Source organism: Pterocles gutturalis, unplaced genomic scaffold, assembly GCF_000699245.1.
Source record: "Pterocles gutturalis isolate BGI_N339 unplaced genomic scaffold, ASM69924v1 scaffold1365, whole genome shotgun sequence".
Classification (NCBI taxonomy): Eukaryota; Metazoa; Chordata; class Aves; order Pterocliformes; family Pteroclidae; genus Pterocles; species Pterocles gutturalis.
The window spans coordinates 13,253-23,049 of record NW_010140346.1 but is presented as its reverse complement, the minus strand read 5'-3'; the positions used below and the strand labels follow the sequence as shown (position 1 = coordinate 23,049).

General features: G+C 55.8%; 1 protein-coding gene across 3 annotated transcripts in view; it reads right to left on the bottom strand.

Moving 5' to 3' along the window:
• The window catches only part of SH3GL1 (SH3-domain GRB2-like 1), a 9,448-nt gene extending 368 nt beyond the window's left edge, over positions 1–9,080 (bottom strand). The window contains exons 1-9 of one of the 3 annotated variants that reach the window (XM_010083594.1): positions 9,018–9,080; positions 7,927–7,995; positions 7,747–7,819; positions 6,950–7,093; positions 4,987–5,120; positions 4,045–4,203; positions 3,397–3,500; positions 1,886–2,007; positions 1,363–1,416 (exon numbers count right to left, since the gene is read on the bottom strand). In XM_010083594.1, coding sequence (XP_010081896.1) covers positions 1,363–1,416; positions 1,886–2,007; positions 3,397–3,500; positions 4,045–4,203; positions 4,987–5,120; positions 6,950–7,093; positions 7,747–7,819; positions 7,927–7,935 — 799 coding nt within the window. In that variant the 5' untranslated portion in view covers positions 7,936–7,995; positions 9,018–9,080. Of the gene's footprint in view, positions 1–609; positions 620–1,362; positions 1,417–1,885; positions 2,008–3,396; positions 3,501–4,044; positions 4,204–4,986; positions 5,121–6,949; positions 7,094–7,746; positions 7,820–7,926; positions 7,996–9,017 lie in introns of those variants that run through there. The other 2 variants (XM_010083596.1, XM_010083597.1) reach the window with 2 other exon arrangements.
• Between the last annotated feature and the right edge of the window lie 717 nt (positions 9,081–9,797).

Sequence of the window (9,797 nt, the reverse complement as noted above, 5' to 3'; positions counted from 1 at the left end):
TGTGCGAGCGGTTTCTCAACCCTGTCTGGGAGAAGGGGGCCCTTTGCTTTGCCCCCACCAGAATAAAGCATTAATTCAGTTTAAACTCCTCCCTGGTTCCTCTGCCATCCTCCTGCGACCACATCCTCCATCCCAGCGCATCCTCCCCGCTGCTGGGCTTCCCCTGCTCTAAACCAGACTCTGAAATCAGCTCAGAAAATCCGCGTTATTCCTCCGGAGAAGGGAGAAGCTGCCCTGCAGCTCATCAGTTGGTCACCAACGGGGTCAGACATCAGGACAGACCCTGGGGGTCCCTGCAGACGTCACCCCAAGGGTGATGGGAGAGAGAGGACCACTGCTGCCTCCCAGGGCTTCAAATCAATCGGCAGCGCGGTGATGGATGGGAGACCGTCCAAAAAAATAGAGAGAAAACCAAAGTCTCTCGTCTCTTTCCCACTTCTCAGCTCCACGGTTTGAGCAGCAGAGCTTTGGACAGGGAAGGGGATGTTTTTACAGCAGGGGAAGCTGCTGCTCTGTCCACATTTTGGGATGGGCAGGCTGCAGGGTCCCGCTGAAAAGGGACCGAGCTGATCCACGGGGGGCTGCACGGCCCCGTTCCCCCCTCCCCGCTGCCCTGTGGCTCTGTGTCAGAGCTCTGCCAACGGCACGAACGGCAGCCGGCACACTGGGGCCGCTCAGCACCCACAGCGAGAAAGGCCCCAGCATTAGAGGAAAACTCAGAAAACCCCAAAAGCGGCACCAAGCAGATTCCTGGTTTTGCGACGATTTCCCAAAGCTCCGGCTGCTCCCGCCACCGCAGCGCTTCCCCGGCACCAGGCTCCCCGAGTCCTCCTGCCCAATGCAAAACCTCCGAGCCACCGACCCAGCCTGGCCGTGGGAACACAGATGGGATCCCAACGGGACCCCACGTCACCCCACAACCCACTCGAGGCTCCTCACTGCCCAGCTGGGAGCACAAAACCCGCTCAGTGTGCCCAGGCTCTACCCGCTCCCCCCAGCTATACAAGCAGGAGCGGGAGAGCTCCGGGCTGGGTGCTCGTAAGGAGAATGGGGAAATCCTCAAGATTTCTGATACTTTGTGGAAAAGCATCTGATCCCTGCAGCCTCCCTGCGATAGCAGCTGCAGCTCCTCCGGGTGAGCAAAGGCCGCAGCTTTCGGGTGGTCGATACCAATCAATCGTGGCTGGTTTTAATTTGGGGCTTAGCAGGAGGCTTAAGCTCAGCTTAGTTCAGCTGCTCTGCCGGCCAGGCTCAGCACGGAGGTATCAGCGGCTCCAAGCGGCAGCGTGACGGAAGGAAAAGCGAGGAGGGGATGGGGAGGAGATGGTCACACACCATGCTGTGCGGAGGGAGGAAACTCACGGATACTCCTGACGGAGGATCGGGACGGCTTGTCGGATCGGAAAGAGGAGTAAGCTGCTTCCAAACAAAAAAAAAAAGAGACATGCTTAAAACAACGGGAACTGGAGAGAGGGAAAGGCGGGGGCCAAAGGGAGGATCCGTTAGGAGAAACGGGGCGGCACACGTGCGGTGTTAGGAACCCGCCTGCTTCGCCAGGACCGGGGAGGGACGGATGCAGCGTGATGGAAGGCGGGGAGGGAGCAAGAGATGCTGAATTTTTCCTGTCTGCCACTGCTGGGCACTGACTGGGCACCACAGGCCAGTGGACCGGGCTGGGGACCCTGCTGGGATGTCCCCAAAGCCGATATAACACAGGCTACTGGGCACCAAGAGAAACCAGCCTGAGTCTAGAGGCACTTGTGACATTTTCCAGAGCTCACACAGGTACATCCAGCACACCAGTAACACCATTTCCAGGCAGACTGGTTCCCTTCTGTCCCCGGAGGCTGCTCCAGCGGCACCTGGGTGTGTGCACAGACTTTACCTGAGACTTTGGGGGGAGGATTGCAGGAGAACCCCCCGTTAGATTGGTCGCTGTCGAAGTCGTACGTCTCCCGGGGTTTGGGCTTGTATTCCCGCCTGGGACGCGAGGACGCCTCCCTCATTCTGCAAGAAGGAAAAGAAATGTGGATAAATTGAAATATAAAATAGAATATGATGAGATCGTGATATTTATTCTCCTCAGTGGCTACACAGGGGAGCAGAGCGGTTTGTAGACCAGAACCTGCACAACCCTCTGTGCTGGGGCGGTGTGAAAATGGATCTTGCCCAGGGTTTGGGACCTGGCCCCAGGCTTGGCTACGGCAGAGTCCCAGGCAGCTCAGGCCAGCAGAGGACACTCGTGCTGCAGCTCGAAAGCTCACACACCGCAGGATCCTCCCAGCTCTTCGGAATTCAAACCAGACACAGCACCCACTCAGCAGCTTCTTCTCGGAGGAAAAGAGCAGCAACATCGCCAAATCGCCCCGAGGAGCGGAGCGGCTGCCCCGGCTCTGAGCCACCTTGTGCCAGGCTGAGGACGGCACGTCCCCGGCTCCACGGGGAAGCCCCGGGTGCCATGAAGCCACCTCTCCTTCCTCGGCCAGCGTTTGGGGACATGCTGGCTCGGGTGAGCCGGAGCAGCAGGAAGAACGACCGTGCAAGTCACAGCAGCCGTGCGAAGCAGCTCGCTCGGGATTTCAACAGCTCCTCTGTGTTTCTTGGCACCTCAGCGGCAACCGCACGTTCCCTGGGGCTGCTGCGGAGGTCGGGTGCTCACGCAGGCAGGGCTCGGTGGAAAATGAGGGTTGTGGGGGAGATGCCTGCCTCTGAGGAGGTGGTGAAGGTGCTCTGCCACTGGTCTGCGGCCACCATGTCATCCCCACCACGTCTGGAACAACTGGGAGCCCCGGACATGGAACTTTTTGGGCCATGACCATGGTAAAGTGCGGGTCCCCCCCTTAACCACAACTGAGGCCAATGGCACAAAGACTCTAGGCTGGGCAGCTCCAGGTGACACAGGGTGACAGGCACGTCCAGCTTGTGACATCTGAGCCATCTGCTCCAACAGCATGATGCAACGTCTGACCCGATCCTGGCTCCGGCCAAAAGCCACTTCGTGGGGGACACTCCCACACCCAACGCCCACGGTTTGAGGAGCCGTGAGCCCAGGCACAAAGGGGCTCCCACCCTTCTCCACCCCTCCCAAATTTAACTCCAGCCTCCCCGGGAGCAGCACAGCCCGATTCGGGCAGGGCTCAGCCCCGCAGAGACCAGCTGTCCGTGGCGCACGCAGTGGTTTTGTTTCCGATGTCAGAACATGCCTGACGTGGACAGCGGGTTGCATTGCTCCCCCCAGCCTGGAGGAGGTCTGGATTGACGCTCGAGCGATCGCAAGAAGCGGTTTTAACACCAGGAGATAGCTTTAAAGGGGGGGGTCGGATATTTACAGACATTAGCAGAGGGAGAGCTTGCGGCTGGGAAAATGGAGAGTGCCCGCAGCACCCCGGGACTCACCTGCGCTTGAGCTTTTCGGCGAGCTCATCCAGGATCTGCACAGCCTGCCGGTGGTAGTCCAGCTGGGCATCCACCAAAGCGGAGAGCTGGCTCACCTGCTCGATCTGCCAGAATCACACCAAGGGGGGGATGAACGGCTCTCCCCAGCTGACAGGAGACTCCCTCCTCGTACACGAGGTCCATACTGGGGAATGTGTACACAGGGTGACTTCCCGGGGAGATGGGGAGAAGGTTTGGGATTGCAGAGAGCAGAGGCACTGGCCAAGACTCAGGAGGACAGAGGACACCTCCTGCTGCTCTCTGGGCTTTGCTAGCTGTTCAATTCCTTCGTGTGTAAGCTGCGTTCCCTGCCCAAACTCCCTCCCACCAGCACGCTGGGAAGGGACCTGTTCTGGTCCAAGCCACAGCCTCTCCTCTGCCCAGGGCTGGATCGAGAAGAGGGGCCACAGGAAGGATAAAGAGCCAAGCCATGGGCACCCGGATCTGGATTTCAGAGAGCAAAACCACGCTTGCAAAAACCAGAGTGGAAATTAGTGTCTAACTGCTGTGTCCCTCGAGAGATCCCACCCTCGTGGGCACGGAAACACGCAACCCACCCGGCAGCTCTCGCCCGGGGCGGAGGAGCCGGCGGTTCCCCCGTGCACTCACATCGGTTTCTAGGAGGTTGTGCATGCTGGTCTCTGCGACTTCCTTGGACTCTTCAAATTTCTCCATGGCCTGTCGAAGTTCCTCATCGGGGATTTTGCCCTGGCGCTTCTTCTTGTAGTCAAAGTCCAAGCGTCTGCCTTCCAGCTTCTTGAGATGGTGCTGGGAAGAGGAAAAGAAGGAAAAGTCAGAGAGTGGGAGCAGCCAAGCTCTCCTGCTGGGGCAGCAGCTCTGGTTACACACCGAGTTCATTCGATTCAGAAACCTGATCTCAGAGCACACGCTTCTGCGGCTCCCACCTTTGTTCAGACTCCGGAGAGGCTCCGGGACGTGCTGGAGCGCTGCAAGGCTCAAGAGAGCTGCAAGACTCCTGAATTAGGGGTTGGGATGGGTCCTGTTACAAAGCCTGGCCGCGTTCTGCACGGACTTGTCCCTGTGGCAGCACACAAGGAGCCACCGAGCTCCCCGTCTGCCCAGCAAGACACCAAACGGCCTTGTGAGACGCTGCCCAAGAGACCTCGAGGGAAGCTTGCTCATAGCTTGAAAATTCTGTTGTAGGATCCAGGTTACTAACAGAATAGAGCCAACAGCTGGAAAGAACAAGTTTAACGTCAGGGAGCCCAAAGGTGACACAGCTGGGAGCTCACAGCACAAAAACCAAATTCTGCGAGCCCAGAACACGTGTTGGGACGTACTCCCACGGCATCCTCCATAAAACATGGCCAGCGAAGAACCATCCAAACCTGCGTCCAGCTGCTCAGGAGCGGGGAGGAAACACCAGTGAACGTGGGGAGGGAAAGCACACGCGGTGCAGGGAACAGACCCGATCCCGAGGCGAGTCGGCGGTTTCCCACCACGACAGAGCAGCGGTTCCATGCACTGATAGCCAGGAGAGGCCAGAAACTAAAGAGATGAGAGGGGAGAGGAAAACACGGAGGTGTTTACCTGGATCTCTTTCAGATCTTTGTCACACAGGTTCTGGAGGGGATCAATAAAATTTTGTTTGACTTCAATATCCAGCGAGTCCTTCACTTCGGCCAACCGCTTCATAGATTCGCCGGCATCGAGAAGCGCATCTCCTTCGGTGAGAAAAGGATGGGAGGAGAAAGGGGGAAGGGAGAGGGGCCAGCCAGTTAACCAGCGCCGAGCTCCGTGGCGGCTGCATGCAGAGCCAAGACACCCAGCGTGAGCAAGCCCCAGCACCCGTCCAACCCCCCCGACATTTCCATCCGGAGCAAATCTCGGAGCGTGGCACGGAGCGAGCGGTGCCGGTGGGAAAGCAGGCGATAGCCTGTTGGTTCTGACTCTGCACAAGACGCTTCGCTAACACGCTTCGGTTTTTATCTCTGAAAAACAGGAACAATCTCTACCGACTACACAGAGGAAGGAAAAGATAAAAAATATTTTTAAAAGCAGTATTTTTAAACTCCCTGGTAGCTGGGGGAGTCGCTGAGCTGCTAACTGGCCGGGCAGAACTTTCACCTTGCTCTGCTCCTTGGCCGCCGCTGGCAAGAGCAGCCCGGGGCCGGGGCGCGCTCGGGCGGATCCAGCCTGGCCATCCATCCTTTGGTTCAGACGATTTTAAGCCCAGAGTGCTCTGACCAACTTTTCAAGTTTCCCCAGATGCTGGCAGCGAACCCGCCGCCTTTTATTCATGTTAGACACTGACCTCTACCCGGCCAACCTTATCCCTTCTCCTCCGCTCTGAGCCAGAGAGCTCAGCGCTGCTCATTGAAATCTATTTCTTTTCACGCTTTTCTAAGGCTCCTGCCACAACGACAGCTAAGCCAGACGGGCTTGCAGCAAACCATTTTTAGTCTTGGCTTTTTCTTCCAGCGGAAACCATTTCTAGATTAAATTATTCCTGCGCAGCCTTGGCAAACAAACCGTTTCAGCACCACATTAGCACAGGAGAATATACAAGAGGATAAAGCGAAAACACCACTCCACTGCCCAGCTGGAAAAATCAATATACGAGAAGAGTTATTTCAACAGCGATAACTCCAGATAACCTGTCCTAGGGAGGGATACAGTCCTAACACAGGAATTTCTCAAGTTAAGTGCTCCTTTAAAGAGAGGTTATTAAAGGAAATCAGGTTTGGTGTGTTCTTCTAAAAACTTCCTTCCCCTTTTGCTCTCCGGTTCCTGCAAGTCAAGAGAGACGCAGGGCTCTGAGCTGGCCAGAGCCGCTCTCCTCCATCCCTCCCACCAAGCAGCCCGAGCTTTTTCATCCTCCTGAGCCAAGGCGGCTCCTCCTTGCGCTGGAAGCTGCCGGACAGCTGTGCGCTGTACCAGGTCCGTCACGTGCGTGGGCTGATGTTTTAGCCGATTCAAATTGATGTCACCGAACGGCTTCGCCCCCCTCCTCCCAGCGAGTCCCACGTGGTGATGAGGAACGGCCACGCAAAAGGATTTCTTGGCTACAGCCTCTCTAGAGCAGAGCTCTGGCTGGGAACTGCACCGTGAAACTCCAAATCTCGCTCAGTCGAGTTTCCACATCATTGTTGTTCAGTTTAGAAGCAAGGAAGAGGTTTTTCCTTATGTGCAAATTTATCTCGGTGTTTAATAAGAAAGCTGAACACTTTTTTTTTGCACATAACGCCACGGACTGGGATCCAGGACACTCGGGCTGCGCTCATCCCTTCCCTGCTGCCCTGCGTGGAAACCTTCAAACCTTTTTTAAGATCCCCCAGAACTGTTAGGTGACACAAAAGGGTCACGCAGCCCTTCCAAAATTCAGAGTAACAGCTTGGAAATTAGGCAGCAGCCTTCTCCATCTCCTCCGCACGCTCCCGGGGGGGGGAGCCGGCCCCACGGGACACACACTCACCGAAGTTGGAGTCGGCAGCCTTCTCCATCTCCTCCGCACGCTCCTGGGGGGAGGGAGCCGGCCCCACGGGACACTCACCGAAGTTGGAGTCATCGCCCAGCTCCTTGCCGTAGCGGATCATGCACTCCCCCAGCAGCCCTTCCGACTGCGGGTAGCCGGGGCTCTTCACCTGCCCGCGGATCTTCGACATGGTGTTCAGCATGGTTAGCTTGGCTCTGGAAGCTGGCACACAAACAGCCACAGCCGGGTTTGCAATTATTTCGGACTTGCCAGCAGCTGCTGGCCGCTGCCAACTTTTTTTTTTTCTTTTTTTTTTTTTTTGTTAAAGCTACACCCAAAGCCAAGAAGCTCTATTGTCTTCATCTACCAGAAATATCATTCCCTCCAAAAAGAGAAGTTTCTTTTCCAAGACAGCAAGCAAAAACAGTTCCCCGCAGCTCGCCAGTGAAGGCCAGAGGAGTTTCCCCAGCCCTCCCGTCGTCCCTGGAGGGCTCTCTGCACGAGCTGCCTGGAAGCACGCAGGACAGCAGGCTCCGGAGGCGATGCCACAAAGCCAGCCACCTCTTCCCAGCCCAGAGATGTCACTTTTTCTGGACATGCCATGAAAAATGGGTCCCTTCAGGGCCTCTCCAGGTCCAGGCTGGAAGATGCAGCTGTTTTTCACTGTTCAACAGCACCAGCAGCATCTCCCAGCCCAGGAACATGGGTAAGAGGAGCATCCGGATCTTCACCGGAGCGGCCTGATCTCCAGCATGGGCTGGTGACCGATATCTCAGGGCCAAAAATATTATTTCTAATGTCTCTGCTCTCTCTGCCCCTTTCCCTGTAAAACTGGGGGGCAGAGGGAAGGGGAGAGGAGGGGGCCGGGCACTCACCTGGGTTCGGCTGGAGGTACTCGATTGTTCTGGTCAACACCTCTGTGACTGCCTTGCTGGTCAGGTCCACTTTCTGGGGGAAAAACAAGATGAGCCAGCAGCAGGGAAGGTCAGCTCAAGGCTTTGGCAAGGCTTGGAGGAGTTATATTGATGATTTCAGAGATTTCTCTTGCTCCTTACCTTTTCCATTTCCTTGAAGTCATCGTCTAGCTTGGTCCCTTCAGCCCCTCCAACCTTCTCGCTGACCAGCTGCAGAAAAAGAACAAGGGAGGAATCAGACACACTAATAACTCCTTCAGGCTCGTTATACCAGCAGCACCTGCAGACCAGCTGCAGAAAAAGAACAAGGGAGGATTCAGACACACTAATAACTCTTTCAGGCTCGTTATACCTCGTGCAGTAAGTCCCTGGGACAGAAAGGGAAGAGGGGTGGTCCAGCAGCACCTGCAAAAAAAAGGAGGCGGCAGGAACAGCCCAAAGCGTGTTAAAAAGACGTGGTTCTTTGCTGCCACTGCCCCACTGAAAATCCGAGCATCCCCTCCGCTCCCAAAGCCCGGCTCCGGCGGGATACTCCTCACCCAGAAGCTGCACAGCTCCTTCAATCACACCACACGGCTCCAACTCCAACGCTGGCTGGAAAAAGCAAGCGGCAGAATTGTCTCTCGACTCCATTTTGAGCCAAGGCTCCAGTTTCACAAAATGCAAATCGGGAATGAACAGGCTCTGCTCGAGCAGCCAGCACACGAACAGAGTCTGGGGGGAGCAGAGACCCCCCAAAACCATCGCTCCTGGGGAAACGCTGGAGGAGCTCGGCATCTGGGGCACGGGGGTTTGAATTCTTTGTAAGCGGAGGATAAAGAGATCTGCAGAAGCTAGGGTAAAGTTTTCACATCCATTTATCAAAGCCTCTCTGACCCCTGTTCTAAAACTGGTGAAAAGCGGAGACGTTTGACGAGCTGCACAGCCAGCGATGCTCTCGGCTATTTGTGTCCCGGGCTTATCAGCTTTCTTCTAAATATTCTTGGGCTAAGAAAAGACCCCTGCTCCCTAAACCGCCCCATTCAACACCCGAGCTGAAAGATAATAAGTGTCTCATTAAATCCACCTAAAAGCGTCCTTCCCTGCAGCCCAAAGGAGAAGAAAAAATTCCTTCCCAGCCCCACACTGGGGTGGCAAAGCCAGTGGGAGCGCCTGGGGATGCAGGACATATGGATTGGCTAAAATTAGGGATTATCCTGCCCCAAAGTGGTCCAAACTGGACACTAAATTACCTACACAGCCATCAAAAGTGGTCTACGAAACAGGCGCTGACTCCCAAGCACCCGCCGCCCGCCGCGGGGCATTGCCGGGATTCCTCCTGTTTGCAGCCAAAACTCCAGCTCTGGATGAACAATACAGGTTTGTTTACTTCGACATCAAATACTTGATTTTATCAAATCTTTCTTCCTCTGGAACACTGCTGCTCCCATAGGGATTCAAAAATGGTTCCTTACTTTTTTGAGGGGAAAAAAAAAAAAAGCCTTTTGGTAATCGTCCAGTTCCGAAAGCACCCGGAGACCCCGCGCCAGGCGCTCAGCCCCTAAAAATCATGTTACCAAACGGGACATGTAGGAGAAACGCTTGTTAAAGCAAAGAAGAACCAAGACCTTCAGTGTTTCAGCAAAATCCCATCTCCAGACCCCGGTCTCCTAACCGACCGCCCAGCACGCAGCATCCATCACTGCGGGGTGAAAACGAGGGTTCAGCGAGGCTGGGAAACGAGGCGAGAGCCTCTCGAGGCTTCGCTGCACCAGGGGAAGCTTTTTTCCCCTCTTTTGGGGGAAGCAGAGTTCATCAGAGGACCTGAGATGCCCCAGAGGGAGGGCTGTAGCTCACACTGGGGGAAAGGCAAGCAGCCATCGCCCGCCCGCTGCCAAAAATCCTGCCGAAAGGGGCTGCCCCACGCCCCGGCATGGCACGGATGGCTTTCGCAAAGGTCGCACCTCCAGAAACCTCCTTCGTTTGTCAATAACCTGGGAAAGGTACAATTATCCCAAGTAATTCCATTCCTG